Here is a 16,186-nt window from a genome sequence, read left to right on the forward strand (position 1 = left end):
AAAACAGCACCTTTATCAACTATTTTGGAGTCCTGGTGTGGCGCTAGACTGCAAAGTTGGTTGGAACTGCAAAGTCAGCAGTTCAAGCTTACCAGCCGCTCCTCAGAAACCATGTATAAGGTTGTTGAGTCAAAAACGACTCACTGGCACTTAACAACAACAATCAACTATTTTAGAGGTGGCCAGGGAGGTAAAAATACCAAGGATGGGTAGTTTGGGGGTCACACCACCTGTTATACTGGTTGGTGGGAAGGAAAAATAGGATTCTTTTCTTTCCTCCCAAACCGTCTAATACTTTAATAATAATAATTGGGGCCCATTGACCTTCCAGGACCCAGCCCTTCATTTTGTTCACATTGTGAATGCCTTGAAGTCAGGCTTACGTCTTCCTCAACTCTGATCTTCAGGGTCAGGCACAGATCAGGCATCAAGCTCTTCTTGAGACCAAGACTCATCATGCCATAGTTAGCTTATCTTCCTTCTGCTTTTTATCAATGAACTCACTGTCCATTTGTCCCCTAGCAGAATCGAACCCTAGCTCAAAAGACCCCATTTACCTCTCTCTTCATTAAGGAAGCCATTTCATCTTTAGGCTTTGAGAAAAAGTTCTGAGCCAATCCTGTCAAGCGCCCATTCTGAGGCAGCTGGCAGCTCTTGAGGGAAAAGAGGCCCCGGGCTCCGTCTACCTGGTCAGGCTCCCAATGGCAGCTAGGGTGCAGCCAGTGGTAGTAGACAAGCCGCAGACACAGGCCCAAAAGGAAGCTGGAAGCACCTGCATACAGCAACATCTGCAGTGGGATTCCACTAGGCAGCCAGGTGCTCTGAGTCAACCAAGTGGCCACCAGGAGACCACTGTCACTCAGGAGGAACACCAGGTGAATGGTAGCCCGGCCTCGCGTGTGCCCCTCAGCCACATTGAACCAGGAGAAATAGAGGATGGTGGCCACTGTTGCCCGGTAGAGCCACTCAGAGGCAGAGTCTGGCATAAAGTCTGTGCCCTGGAGCCAGACCCAGAGTAGCAGCACCAGCCACAAGCCCAGGAAGTGCAGGGCCACATAGCGGGGGAAGAGGGCTGAGAATAGAGCCACAACCAGGACTCGGGGCCACAGCAGCAACAGGTTCCACAAGAAGTAGATCACAGAGGAGCCCAGTCCCAAGAGGGGCTTAGAAGGCAGGCAGGTTCGCAAGGCCCGGTGGTAGTCAAGCAGCGCCCACGAGATGGCCAGGAAGGATGTACAGATGCCAACCACTACGAAGAGTAACAGAAAACAGGTGAGTCCTGGGGCAGCCTGTCTGGCACTGCTTGGATGCTTCAGGTACTGTGGGGACCCTTATAATCCTGAGGTAAAGACTAAAAACCAAAGCCATTTGCTGTAGATTCTAACTCATGGAGCCCTTGTGTGTGTCAGAGTGTAACTGCTCCATGTTTTCAGTGGATCTCATCTTAAAGTGGTCAATCACCAAGTCTTTCTTCTGTAGTGCCAATGGACAGATTGGAACAGTCAACCTTTTGAACTTTCTGTTAGTAGCTAAACGTAAACCGTTTATACCAATCTAGGGACCTGAGGGAAGTATTAGAACCCTCCAAAGCTAAAAAAGAAAACTGAAGCTGGAGAACATTACATAAGTTCTCAAAACCAGTTTTTTGGGGGGTTTAAAAAAAAAAATTGGAAGGCAAATGTGATGTCTTCCCCTCACCACTATGCTTTACTTCTCAGGTGCTATCACAGTGATGTTTTTCAAAGCTAAAAGGGGGAGTGACTTGTAAAAAGTCACCCAGAAGCTGGCACCCTGGGCCGTGGCCACAACCTAAGCATCTTCTGCTGTTGTTGTTATTGGGGCTCCGTAACCAACCCTTCCTTTCCTGGAAGAGCCCAAGTCGCACTTGAGTCTAAGAACCAGCAGTTTCAGTTTCCCTATCTCAGTCTCAGAAAAGCAAAAAATTCCACAGAGAGGCAAAGGTTCTAGTTAAAGCTACACTTAGGGCAGGAGGGATATCCTGCTGTGTACGTTGAGCATCCCCTTGCTCCTCCCTAGTCTAGATTTCCCAAGATGTGGAAGTAAACAGTGGGGCTCCTATTTCACCTCCTGGTTCTCATTTCAGGACTAAGGGCACCAGGACCTCCTGGAGGCAAAGGCAGCAGCTGTAGTGTATCTCTGTCCCCTTCCCACTGCATTCATTCACAGAGGTTTACTGGGACCAGATCTGTGGCCATCAGCCTAACTACTCCACACTCGAGGTCACAGCAGGGCAGGCCCACTATGTTGAATCCTGTGACCTTAACAAGCCTTTGCCCATTTTGTTAGGTGGGTCAGGAACATAGGCCCTACCTCACCTAGCCTATGCCTACTCACTATGCAAGTCCCAGTCTGAATAACCCCGAGAGTCACCCATCCTAACCCACTCCAATTTTGTTAATGTCCCTGTATTATCCACCAGCTGCTCCTCCTCAGGGTGGCTATGAGTCAGAACCCACTCCAGGGCACTTATCAACAACAACAAATTACCCACCAACTTCTGCCTCCCGCTTAATCATATAACAATTACCTACTATGCCCTTAGGGAGCTCTGGTAGCATAGTGGTTATGAATTGGGCTGCTAACCTCGAGGTCTGCAGTTTGAAACTACCAGCCATTCCACGGGAGAAAGATGAGGCTTTCTGCTCTCATAAAGATTTACAGCCTCAGAAACGCTGTACAGGGTCTCTATGAGTCAGAACCGACTCCACGGCACATAACAACAACAACAGCTATGTCCTTATCTCTGAGCTTCTCTGTGGTAGGAAACAGATCCCCAAGGCTGAGCACAGTACCTATCCACTAACAGCCCACTGCCATGGAGTCGATTCCATCCCAACTCCTAGTGACACAACACCTAGCTACTAAAAATGTGTCTTCTTCACCCTATCTTCCACCATACACACACAATGTAGACTGTATCTACTTGGCCCTCATCCTAAACACTGACCTCCCTCAAATAGTGAAATTATGTGTCCAGTGAGTGCTGTGTGACTCACAGCAAACCACTTCACCTTTCTGTATCTCTTGCCTTTTGTGTATGAAACTCCAAAGCATTTTGCACAGTGCCCAGCTACTATCAGACACTCACTCATGAAAACTGCCATTACGAGATTTCAAATGATTACAGACTTGGACTAGCATTGCTGAAAGGCTCCTTGAAAACAAAATCTAACCCTCATCTTGTACAATTATGGAAACTGAGGCCAGAGAGGGGAAAACTCTCTCTGGGTCACACAGCAAATGATGGCAGAGCAGGGAGGGACTGAGTTCTTTAGGAGGCTGTGGCATTTACATCAATGGACCTCGAAGTGTCCTGTGGTGAAGGAGAAACCCTAGATCCTGAATCAGGCCACTGTGACCTTGGGCAAGCCACTTCCATTTTACAAGCAAACTCCTCATAGTATAAACTTCTCCCCATGGTTTTATAAAGCCCTGTGAGATTGTACCACCTACCACTCCCCTTTCAGATCATTGGACACATTTTCTGTAACTACTGTTTCATTGTCTGTCAGTCTGGCAGGGCAGGAACTGTGTCTATCTTGTTCACTGCTGTGGGACAGTAACTGGCACAGAAAAAGTGCTCCGTAAAAACACGTTGAATAGATGAAGGTGCTTGATAGATCTATGTACAAGTTGCCTCTTATGTGTCAGGCACCCCGTCTTCAAAATAGTACAGATTAGAATGAAGATTTATTATGTGCCAAACACTGTGTTTTATAGGCATCATCTCTTAATCCTTTCATTAAAACTAGGAAGTAGGAACATTTATTGTATACATTTTACAGATGAGAACAAACGGACCCTCAGAAAGGTTGGATCATTTGCCCAAAGTCATACAGCTAGAGAGTGACTTTAGATTTGACTGAAGTATGTGCTCTTTTTTTTTTCCAAGCAGGCTTTTTTTAAAAGAGCAAACATTTGTGACACTAGAGGGAGGCTCTGCCAAGCTGGCTGCTGGCCCATCACTCACCCTGGTAGCACTCAACCTCGCCACTCTGTAGCACAATGGCCAGTATCAGCGTCAGCTGCGGGGTCGACTCCAAGAAGGTCTCAAACAGCCTCAGCATGCTGATGTCCAGGGAGAGGAAGTCAGAATAGGCCAAGTCAAAAGCAGAGGGCACCTCCTGCTGCCACACCAACAGGCCCTGCTGAAGGCCCTGAATACACCTAGGCAATACAAAAGATGTCCAAAGGGCCAGGTTAGTATGATGGCATTCCCTCTTGCCCCTCCAGGTACACAATCCCATCTCTGTCACTTGGCAAGCAACTTAACCTCACTGAGTTAATGTTTCTTCATCTATAAAATGGGGATAAACAGAACTACTATTGCTCCTAATGGCCGGGTACTGTGTCAAGCGTATGACAAATCTGTCCCATTGACTCTCTGCCACATCCCCATTTTACAGGTGTGGAAACAGGATCAAAAAGCTAGGAAGTAATGGAATCAGAATTTGGACCCAAAGCAGTATGAATTCAGAGGAGGCAGTTGTCAAATTTTAACATGACTAAGATGAGCTCTAGAGTCCTGGTGTGGTGCTGTGGGTTAATGCGCCAGACTGCAAAACTGTTTGAACTGCAAGGTCGGCGGTTTAAGCTCACCAGCTGCTCCTTGGAAACCCTATACAGGGTCGCTATGGGTCGGATTCGACTCGACGGCACTTGACAACAACAACAAGATGAGCTACTAATCTCACAGTCAGCAGTTTGAAGCGACCAGTTGTTAAAAGATGAGGCTTTCTGCTCCTGGCAAAGATTTACAGCCTCAGAAACTCTATCCAGGGTTGTTATTAGTTAGAACCAACTCCACAGCACATAACCACCACCACCAAGATGGAACCTACTCGATGGCACTTAACAACACAACAAAAGCATCTTTTGGTGCTCCTGTGGGCAACAGGAGCTTCTGAGTGCTCTAGAAAGAGCGCCCTAACTATGTAAGGGGGTTGGGGGGTGGGGATGGAGTGGTTCCATTGGAAAAATAGGAAAAAATAAAGAGGTTCTCATTCAGTCTGCAGTTGTTGTTATTGTAAAGTGCCATCAAGTCAGTTCCAACCCATAGCAACCCTGTATAGGTTTTCCAAGGAGCAGCTGGTGAGCTTGAATCACCAACCATGCAGTTCAAAAGGCTTTGCAGTCTAGCACATTAACCCAGTGTCAGTGTGCAGGAGGAGGCCAGAAATCTGCATTTGAAATCAGCATCCCCAAAGGATTCCAACACCAGTGGTGAACAAACATACTTTGTGAAAGCGGTGCCCAAGGAGCAAGACCTTTTATCACTGGGCACTTCTGAGCACTGGCAGCAAAACACATCAATCTGTCCGACTCACGCTCAGCAGAAATAGAACAAAGGAAGATGCCTGATGTTAAGCCCACCCAGGGCTGTAATGACTGCCCCTTCCCACCTGGCTGAGGTTTTATTAAGGCCTATGTTGTTGTTGTCGCTATTAAGTGCCGTTGAGTCAGTTCTGACTCATAGTGACCCTGTATAGGATTTCTGAGGAGCGGCTGGTGAGGTTGAACCACCGACCTTGCAGTTCAAACAGATCTTCAAGTCCAGTGCATTAACCCTCAGTGCCACACCAGAACTCTGTTAAGGTCTATAAGGTCCCTCAAAGTTCCTCCCGCCCAGTCCTGGACACTGCAGCTTTGTCAAGGCAAGATCTGGAGAGAATCTGTAAAAGCGGATTCAAGAGGGGATCCTGGCTCCAGCCACACCATCCCACACAGATCACATTGTGTCCTAACTTCATTCTATGACTCTGAGCCCTGGCTTTCAGTTTCCCCATCTCTGCAGAGCCCTGCCAGTTCTGAAAAAGAGCTCAGTCCATACACATTCTCTAAGACCCAGTCAGGCCCTGCTGGCTCTGAGGACACAAGTGAGTCAGATACATTTCTCTCCAAATGCTCAGCCTGGGAGCGGTGCAGAGCAAATGTTCAAGGAGGATAACACAACTGGGCAGGAAAGGGTGAGCGACGAGCAACTGTGAAGGAACAGCACTGCTCTGGGGGTTAGGACTGCTGAAATTCCCATGTTGATGGAGGTAATCATGATACTAGCTGACATTTAATGGATGCGTACGCTGTGCGAGGGAAATGCCTAGATCTTATTTAATGCTCACAAAGCTCAGAGGCAGGCACTATTACCATGCCCATTGGACCAGTAAGTAAAAGGTCCTGAAGAGGTCAAGTGACTTAACCTTAAAGCTGAGCTCACAGCTAGAAGGAACAGCAGGTTTTGAACAGAGGTCTTCGCATTAAAGTAAGAGTTGACTCTCTGCTAGGCACTACCCAAAGCTTTCCCTTACTCCTCACAACAGGCTGCCTGCCAGAGCCATCTCTAAACTACCACCACCATTTTATAGAGGAGGAAACGAAGGCTTGGAGTGAGGCAGGAAATGAGTTTACAGGTAGCAAAACCAGAACTGGAAAATGGCGGTGTTGGTACTGTGGCCAACTACTGCGAGCGTTGTGCGGATGGCAAGGTAGTCAGAAGGATGGATCTACCAATGAAAGTAGAGAAACTAGCCAATTTTTGTGTTATGGTACTAGAATCACTGCAGTTGAACATCAACACAAGAATGAAGGTGGCAGCATCCCTCCATGTTCATTGAGTGTGGAACTTCTAAAATAAACGGGCCTAGTCAATCTCCACGACATTAAGAACCGATGTCTTTAAAAACTATAAAGCTCATCTTATGTACTCGAGAGTTTCCCTTACAAAAATCTCTTCCATAAAATAATCTTTCAAACAAGAAAAACTGGATCCCAGAAAGTTCTGACCCCAAGGCCCCAGATCTTCCCTTTCTTCCCTGGGCCTCCGTTTCTCCACCTGTACAAGGATGGACAGACTAGAATAGCTCTAAGGAGTAGTTCTCCTCCCGTAATGGGCGGGCCCCGCTCACTTATTGGCAGCGTTGCCTGCAGGGGCTGTTACCTCCCTTCAGTGAGGAATCGCAGTCCCGACCCTTTTCCTCGGGAGTCAGCAGCCCAACGTCAGGAGGTGCCCGCTGGGCTCCTGCTCCCCCGTCTCCCGAGGGCTGGGCGCTTACCTGTACAGATAACCCAGCTGTAGGAGATGCAGCAGCGCCAGACAGCGGCCGGAAGGCTGAGACCTGTGCAGGCCGTCGGGGTCGGCGCGCAACCAGACCCAACTGAAGAGTTGCAGCGCGGCGGAAGCGAAGCCTAGCAGTGCCAGCACCAGCGCTGCCCACAGGTAGTGGCCGCTGAGCAAGTACTGACCCACCATCCACAGGTCGGCGCCTAGGTCGAGCAGGAAGGCAGCAGTGCCAAGGATTCCCTGGACCAAGTCCCAAAGGAGTGCGGTGCGGGGCGACAGGGGCATGGCCCGTCTGTCTCTTCCCCATCCCCTACTCCGCGGCTCCGGCACGCCCCCGGGTTTTAGGATTGCCCAGTCAGGAAGGAGGCGAGCACAACCCTCCGGGCCGTCCCAGGCCTGACCCTACTGGGCGGGACTTCCCTGTCCCGCCTCGTCCGGGGAGGAGCTAGGCCTGGGAACCCCGCTGCAGGACTCTTGCAGTCCCCTACGTCAGGCTTCTTGTCGCTCTGGACAGTACTTTCCCAAACTAATTGAACCCCCATGGTCCGAAAACCGACCACCTGAGGCACACAACTCTTAGCTTAGCAAGCTTCCAGCCATCTTAATTTACATCTGAGATGCCAACAGGCTCAAGGAAGTCCTGGTGTGGCGTTGTAGGATAAGCACTGAACTGCTAACCACAAGGCTGGTGGTTCAAATCCACCAGCTACTCCTTGGAAACCCAAGGCAAGGTCGCTGAGTCTGAACCTACTCCTCGGCACTTAACATCAGAGGCCCAATAGGAACTCTCATGGCGCGGTTGACTGCTAACCGCAAATTGGGCAATTCAAACTCACCAGCCTTTCTGATGGAGACAGGCTATCTGCTCCCATTAAGATTTACAGCCTTGGAAACCCTATACAGAGTCGCTAAGAGAAGTAGTCGACTAGATGGCAGTGGATTTTGTGTTTGTTTAGAGGCCCAGTGCTTGGAGCCCTGGTGGCATAACACTTAAGAACTTGCCTTGAAAGAAAGACCTGGCGATCTGCTCCTGTAATGATTATTAAGTGCTGTCGAGTCGGTTCCCACCCACCTGCCTAGAAAACTCTATGGTGCAGTTCTACTCAGTCATATGGGACAAGTCAAAAACTACAATACCACACCTAAAAACAACAAAAGCCCCAAATGGCGGAAAGAGCCCAGGCTCTACCTACGATCCCTCACTTCTGCTTGTTGGAAAAACAAAACAAAAAGAAGGCACGTTCTGACCCGTGGACGTTGAGGTTGTGCGACTAGTGTTACAGAGGAAGGGAGAAGGGCCACTAACTGTGAATTACTTGAAACATTTATTTACATATTAAAGGGAATACCACACAATAATATGCATGATGTACACTGCTTTCTAGATAAGACATGAAACTTGAAGGAAATATGATTCTGGTGCTTCATTTCCGGATCCGGCTGTCCCATCTCTGCGGATGCGAGTGAAATGGCGGAAAAACCCAGGTCTCAAAAGGGTGTTACCGCGGTTTTACAAGGGGGAAGTTAAGCAGCCGAGGGGGCTGCGTGAGACGCTAAGGTCACGACACGAACAGGATGCGCATGCTCACCAGCGCCATCAGCAGCAGCGCCTGCCGCGGCGCGGGCACACCGCCGGAGGCGCGCAGGCAGGAGGAGTAAGCCTCGAAGGCCACCTCGCGCAGCGCGCACACGTGCTCTGCGCGGCAGCTCTCCCCACAGGGCTGAACGTCGTAGCTGACGGAGTTGAAGACGTAGTAACGCTGCAGCGTGCCTTGGTCGTTGGCGATGCGTTCTAGCGCCACGTGCATGGAGCGAGCATTAGCGTCCAGAACGCCGTAGGCCTCGGTCAGCCGGTACTCAAGATCCCATTGCGGCGTTCCCTGCGCGTTCGCCTGGCTCAGATTCACGAAGTAGGTAGCCATGTCCTAAAGAGGGAAGGCGGAGAAGGCCTGCCTTGAACAGCTGCCTGCCTCCAACCCCATCCAATACCTTGAATTTGCCCCCACATTCTCTATAGCCATATTAAGTGCTATAGAGTCGGTACCGACTCATAGTGACCTGTATAAGGTTTCCAAAGAGCAGCTGGTGGGTTTGAACTGCTGACCTTGTGGTTTGCAGCCCAATACTGATCTTACAGTGCCACACCAGGAGTCTTCTGTCGCCATAATAACCACTATTACTTATTGAACATTTATTGGTAAGGTCCCTGAGTGGTACAAACAGTTTGCCCTTGACTACCAACCCAAAAGTTGGTGATGTGAGCCCACCCAACGGTGCCAAGGAGAAAAAAAAACTGGTGATCTGCTTCAATAAAAATGACAGCCAAGAATGGAGCAGTTCCCTGGGTTCGCCGTGAATTGGAATCAACTGTTGTTGTTAAAGTTCTGTCGAATCGATTCCGACCCATAGTGACCTTGTATAGGGTTTTCGAGGAGCGGCTGGTGAGCTTGAGCCGCCGACCTTGCATTCAAACCGACTTTGCAGTCCCAACGCATTAATCCTCAGTGCCACACCACACAGGAATCAACTAGAAGGCACCAATTTTATTTCTTTTTTTAGCTATGTTTAGCAGACATTATCTAATTAGATCTGATGAGGTATTAATCCCATTTCACAGATGAGGAAACTGAGGCCTAAAGAGGTAAGTCACTTGACCAAGATTCTACAGCCTGTAAGTGGCAGAGGTAGGATTGAAAACAGGTTGTGTACCCCACAGCCTGTGCATATTTTGTTGCATCAAGCTTCCAGCACATAGAAGATGCTCAATAAATACTTATGCAAAATGAATGGATAAAAAACAACATAAAAGGAGTGAGATAAAAGGGCAAAGGGACCTGCCTGGCTGAGAGGTTGTAAAACCTGATGGGGACTGGGATACACTCAAGACCCAGTAAGAAAGACTTGGGTGTATCTTCAGGACTAGAATCTGGAAGGTTTCCTCTGACCAACACTTTTGAGTTAACTTTCTAGACCTGCTTCCGGTCACTAGAGATGGGGTGCCGCCATGTATGAATAGCAGTTGTATACCCAGCACATTGCATATTATTTTAAAAGTTGATATTAAGTTAATTCTGACTCAACAGTGACCTCATGTGTATCAGAGTAGAACTGTGCTCCATAGGGTTTTCAATGGCTGATTGTTTGGAAGTAGATCACCAGAACTTTCCTCTGATGTACCTCCGAGTGGACTCAGAACTGCTAACCGTTTTGTTAGTGGCTGAGTACTTTAACCATTTATTGTTGTTGTTGTTAACTGCTGTGGGTTCCAACTCATAGCAACCCTTACAGGGTTTCTGAGGAGCAGCTGGTGGGTTTGAACTGCCGAACTTGTGGCTCCCAGTCCAGTGCTGATCCTACAGCACCACACCGGGAGTCCATATTAACTATTGTGTTGTTGTTGTTAAATGCTGGTGGGTTTGAACTCCCAACCTTGCATTCCAGTGCATTATCACGTACTCCCAAAATCCTGTGAAGGTGCTGTCATTCCTATTTTACAGATGAAGCAACTGAGGCACAGAAATCAAAATGTTTATGTGTGGTTAACCCAGGATTAAACCTCAGTTTTGTCTGAGAAGGATATGGGGTATGTTATGGGCTGTGTGGGTTTTTCCTCAGCCCTTGTTCATATCCTGTGAGTACCTATGTGGGCCACAGTCTTTAAAATCCACAGACTGCTTCTCCAACTGTATTTCCTCCTTATAACCAAGGCTCCTGTTTATCTCATTCAGTTTCTGGCATTAAATGTCCTTCAGATGCTCCCCACTCTCATCAAATCACTGTACCTTTCTTTTCCCAAAACTCCCAACACAGACATCCAGTTGACTCCTTCCTCCCTTGGTATTTTCACTGCCCTGAGAATTCTAATTCTTTCCAGTCATCCCATCTCAGTAAAGGGCACATCACCACCACCACCACCATCCTTCCAGTTGGTTGCTCAGGCCAAAAACTTGGGAGTCCTCCATGACTTCTCTTCCTTTCACACTCCACATACAATCCACCAACAAATCCTGTCTGCTCTGCCTTCAAATGATACCCAGTATATGACACTTCTTACCCTCCCACCAATACCCTGGGGGAAGCCACCATCACCTCTCAACTAAGTCTGTAATCACCACCCAACTGCTCACCCTGCTTTTGCCTTTGTTCCCTACAGCCTGTTCTCTACACAGCAGACACAGTGATTTTGTAAAATTAAGCTCAGAATATTTCATTCTGCCCTAAACCTTCCAAATCCAGAGTCCATCATGGCCCTTGTGATCTGACCCCATCCTTTCTCACTGTCCCTCCCACCACACTGGCCTCCTTGCTCTCCTTGTTTACCTCATGGCTGGATATTTTCTGATGGACTAAGTCCCCTGGCACATAGAAGATGCTCAGTAATATTTGCAGGATGAATTGTGGTGGTGGTAGTGTGCCATGGAGTCAGTTCTGACTCATAGTGACCCTCTACAGTTTCCAAAGCTGTAAATCTTTACAGGAGCAGAAAGCCTCATCTTTCTCCCACGAAACAGCTGGTAGTTTTGAACTGCTGACCTTGAGGTTAGCCTGACTCTTAACTACTATGTTACCATAGCTCCTTGTATGAATTAATAAACAATTAAAAAAGGTGTCTTTGCCCTACTGGTCTACCTTCTCCAGTGGTGCCAAGTACCTAGGTTTTCTTTAAACACATCAAACAATGCGCATTTCTATCCCAGGGCATTTAACTTACTGTTCACTTCCCTGATGCCTACATGATTTATTCCCTCAATGTACTCAGAAGTCTGCTGAAATGTCATCCTATCTGTGACATTTACCCTGCCCACCTATCTAACATAGTACACACACACACCCTACTGGTCACCACCCTGTCTCCCCACCCTGCTGAATCTTTCTCCTTAGAACTCTCTGTGACATACTAATTTGTTGTCTTTTACCTCGTGTAAGAATGTCAGCCTTAGAAAAGTAGTAATTTTGTCAGGTTTTGTTCACTTAGTTATCCCCTGAGCTTAGAGCAAGGCCTTGCACATGGCAGATGCTTAATATATTTGTTGAATAAATGAAAAAAGAATGCTTCTTTGTGATTTCAGCATTCATAAGCACATCATAGGAGGTGGAGGAGTGCTTGAGGAATTAGGGGCCTGCTTTGCCAGGAGCACAGCTAGAATTGGTGTAGGGAAAGGTTGGCATGGCATGGACCTGAGGTCAGACCATAGGATGCTTTGAGTACCAGCCCACATCCCTGCTTTATATTGTGGGTACTGAGGAGCCACTGAAGGTTTCTAAGCAGGAGAGAGATAGAATGAACAGTGCTTTAGAAAGGTAAATCCCTTCTATAGGGATGTCTAATGAATGGGCTACAATGTGACATTACATGAGGCAAGGAAACCAGGTAGGATACTGTGGCCATGATCCAGGGGCAAAAGATTTGGGGTAAGAAGAATTCACCTGACTAGGTGGCAGGATTTGGAGGTGGCTTCAGGGTTCTGAATCTGAACCCTAGGAAAGTAGAAGTAACTTGACTTTCCTGAAGTCAGGAGAGCTAAGGGAGGTGTACGTGTGTTTAGGTCCCTGCCCACCCTCTCCGTGTCCCCAGCAGACCCAGGGCTCCTGACCTGCAGACTCAGTGTGGCTCGGTCGTATTCGATCACCCGAATGCCTGGGTTGTTGGCCCCATTGACGACTCCAGGTAATGTGGTTTTCCAGGGCGTGACCCCAGGTGTGAGGAACATGACACTGATTGGGACACCTTGCAGGAGAGAGACAGTGGAACTGAGAGAGACAGGTGAGAGAAGGAGGGAGGTGAGTGGCAGCAGTCCTCCAGTTGAATACCTGTGTCATCATAGAACATCCGGAAGCCATCAGTGTGGTGGTGCCCGAAGAACTGCCCTGCAATAACCCGATGGTGCTTCCGGACCACCTCAAGGTACCTCTCATTGAAGGCCTGCCGAAACCACGCCTTATTCCTGGTCTTCTCAAAGAACCCTGGGGGCACGTGGCCAATAATGTACACCTGTGAAGAGAGGGTGCCCAGGAAGGGCTTAGAGATGAACATCTAGGTCCTCTTTCCATCTTCAAACCCCTCCCCCATCTCCCATGTCTCCCAAAGGCAAGCAGAGGGGTTCAAATACTCTGCACTTCCCTGCGCTCTCTTCTAGACTGCTTCAGGCGTTCCCTCTGTGCCTAGCAGTGAGTGTACCACTGGCTTTCCCACCTCTGTGCCTCAACTCATGCTATGCAGTACCAGGAGTCGTACTTGTCTCATTTTCACTTCTGTAATTTGTACCCAAACTTCAAGGACCCCTGGTGGTGCCGTGGTTAAGCACTCAGCTGCTAACCCAAAGTTGGGCGATATCACTGTCTGCTTCCATAAAGATGGTAGCCTTGGAAACCCTATGGGGCAGTTCTCCTCTGTCCTAGAGCGTCACTGTGAGACTTGACGGCACACTACCACTATAGCCACCACCAAAATTCATACTTCAAAACCGAGTTCAAAGGGCACGTCCACCATGAAGGCCTCCCTGGTACTTCAGAAGCTGGTCTTCTCTTCTGAGCCTCTTGCTCAGGCACTGTAACTGAACTGTTCCTGCTTGGTCATGTGTGGTCATGTCTTCTCTTCCTCAAATAACTCAACTAACAGAATCTGGGCACTTGGCGTCCTTTGCAGGAGGTCGCATATTGGGGCTTACGAACAAGAGCTATGGAGTCAAACTGCAGCTTGGACACCAGCTCTGTGACATTGCACAAGTCAATTTGCCTTTGTGAGCTAACTTAGTTCCTTCATCTGGAAGGTGATGATAATAGCACATGCCTTGTGGAGTTTGGAGAATTGAATGAGATAACCCATCTTGCACTTAGCAACATGTCTAATGCAGTGAATGCTCAGAAGCACCAGCTATGAGATCCTGCTGTGACGTACTGGTCAGTGCAGGGGTCCAAGCAAATGAGAGCCAGGCCCTATCCTCCAAGACACACAGGGAGGGCTGGGCTGTCCCCTACTTTGCACCCCCTTAAGGTCTAGTACACAAGTGTGGACTGCACTATGGTGTGCAGTGGCAGTGATGTCTGGGGGCCTAGGTTCTGATTTCAGCTTCACTGCTTCCTGTGTGACCTTGGAACTGTCGCTGCTCCTGTGAGCCTCTGGGGTCCGCATCTGTACTGGGCCCCAGGATCCCACCCTCACAGGGCTGTTATAAAGATGGATCAAGCACCCTCCTGATGCCGGGTCAATGAATGACTCTCTGTGATGTGGGCATCTCAGGGTGGGTGGGTACATGAGTTTATGCTGAAACAGGAGACTTGTTCAGAAAGTGATCCCCAAGAGGACCAGAGACAAAGAGACTGGACCCTTACCATTTCCCCAGCCTGAGAAGCATTGGTCAGCACATCTTCCAACCACTGGAACTGTTGGCCAGGGTCAGCCATGCCCTCTGTCTGCTCATTGTTGCTATAGTATAGATTGGTGTTGAGGACCACAATTCGCCCAGCCCTGCTGGGACCCAGCAACTTCTCAGAATAGAAGGCACCTAGGATGTGACAACCAGAAAGAAGTCCTGCCCCCTTTCACCAGGGTCCCCTGCCCCCTTCCACCTCACTCTCTCCCACCTTCTTCCCTTATAGGAGGGGAGAGAGTGGAGAACCACCATCTTTCTCATAAGAAGAGCATTATGGGATCAGTGTAGCTAAGCAGATATGAGCTAAGACTCTGGAACCAGGATTCCTAGGTTAAAATCCTGACACTATCATTTATTAGCCGTGCAACTTGGGAAAGTTACTTAACCTCTCTATACCCCAGTTTCCTCATCTGTATAATGGGTGTGTTTGCCCATTCATATCCCCTGGTAACCTTCACCCAGCTCTCTGTCCCAGGAGGCTGAACTTTGTGGACTAAATCAATGAAGGGCTTCCATGCCCATGGTTGGGTTTGACCAGCAGCAGGAAATGGAAGGAAGGGAATGGGGTCAGGGTCGCCTTTGGCTGGCTATGTCTTTGGACCAATGGTTCTCAATCAGATGATTTTGCTCGCACCCCTGGAAATATTTATAGTGTCCAGAGATATTTTTGTTCAGATACAGGGAGAGGTTACTGATATCTAGGGATGTTGCTAAACACCCTACAATGCACTGTACAATTGCCACAGCAACAAATTATCCATCCCAAACCATCAGTAGTGCTGAAGTTGAGTGGAGCTGCTCTGAACTGATGGTTAGTTTTCCTTCCTCCAGTTGAGGCAAGAAGTCTAACAGTGTGTTGAGAGCAATGCCTGGCACACAGTAAATAACTGGTGGTTACAACCATCATCAGTGATAATGGATTTAACAGTCTGGGCTTTGGAGTCAGCCCAGGATTCTATTCTCAAGTCTTCCCACTTCTCAGCTGTGTGACCTTAGTCAAGTGACATATTTTCAGTCCTCAGTCTCTTTATCTTTAAAATGGAGATAAAACCAGTATTTATTTCATGGGGTGGTTGTCATAAAATTAGATCAGAGCTGGCATACACTAAGTGCTCCTTCTAGTAGCAAATGATGCTAGTACCTTCTTTGAAGAGAGGGATAGATTCGTTACTGAGCCAGGGTCTCCACAGTTCTGCTACCTGATTGTAGATATTGTTGTGCCCCGCTGGAAACTGGTTTTTGGGGTGAAAGTCATGATTTCCCAAAGCAGCATAGACTTTAGTATCTGGGTAGGAAAGGAGAAATATATAAATATATGCTTTAAGGAAAAATACAAAACAATAACAGCAGTCCGACATTACTACAAGAACAAGCAAGTTGCTCGCCCAGGAGACAGCAGGCAAGTGGTTGGGTCCCCTCAAAGCAAACCCCCTGCCAAGACTAAGACTCAGTGGGAATGCATGAGCAGACATGCGCTCAGATTGGTGACCACGTGGGTCACCTTTAAGGAGAAATGAGGGAAAAACAGCAATGAAGCTGCAAACTAAGCCCTACAACATTCAGTAGATTCCTGTGAACCCAGGTGGAGACCTAGTTGGCCAGCAGTATGGCAAGACCTAGGGACTCGTGGGCCCAGAGTTAGTGACATAGCCACAGAGGACTAGAGTGGAGAGTGAAGTGTCCAGCTGATAAGAAGAGAGGGCATATGCATAAGAACACCCACACTTGCAGATAA

General features: G+C 48.3%; 2 protein-coding genes across 2 annotated transcripts in view; both read right to left on the reverse strand.

Moving 5' to 3' along the window:
* Nucleotides 1-539: 539 nt before the first annotated feature.
* On the reverse strand, nucleotides 540-7,363 carry XKR8 (XK, Kell blood group complex subunit-related family, member 8). Its single transcript, XM_006862375.1, has 3 exons — nucleotides 7,071-7,363; nucleotides 3,992-4,188; nucleotides 540-1,249 (listed from the first exon to the last, which is right to left on the reverse strand). Exons 1-3 carry the CDS (start codon nucleotides 7,361-7,363, stop codon nucleotides 540-542), a joined length of 1,200 nt encoding a protein of 399 aa, XP_006862437.1.
* A 1,274-nt stretch (nucleotides 7,364-8,637) lies between these two features.
* The window catches only part of SMPDL3B (sphingomyelin phosphodiesterase, acid-like 3B), a 30,267-nt gene continuing 22,718 nt past the window's right edge, over nucleotides 8,638-16,186 (reverse strand). The window contains exons 4-8 of the mRNA XM_006862225.1: nucleotides 15,593-15,736; nucleotides 14,411-14,583; nucleotides 12,890-13,070; nucleotides 12,673-12,806; nucleotides 8,638-9,003 (exon numbers count right to left, since the gene is read on the reverse strand). Coding sequence (XP_006862287.1) covers nucleotides 8,638-9,003; nucleotides 12,673-12,806; nucleotides 12,890-13,070; nucleotides 14,411-14,583; nucleotides 15,593-15,736 — 998 coding nt within the window. The remainder of the gene's footprint in view (nucleotides 9,004-12,672; nucleotides 12,807-12,889; nucleotides 13,071-14,410; nucleotides 14,584-15,592; nucleotides 15,737-16,186) is intronic.

Source organism: Chrysochloris asiatica, unplaced genomic scaffold (assembly GCF_000296735.1).
Source record: "Chrysochloris asiatica unplaced genomic scaffold, ChrAsi1.0 scaffold00047, whole genome shotgun sequence".
Lineage (NCBI taxonomy): Eukaryota > Metazoa > Chordata > Mammalia > Afrosoricida > Chrysochloridae > Chrysochloris > Chrysochloris asiatica.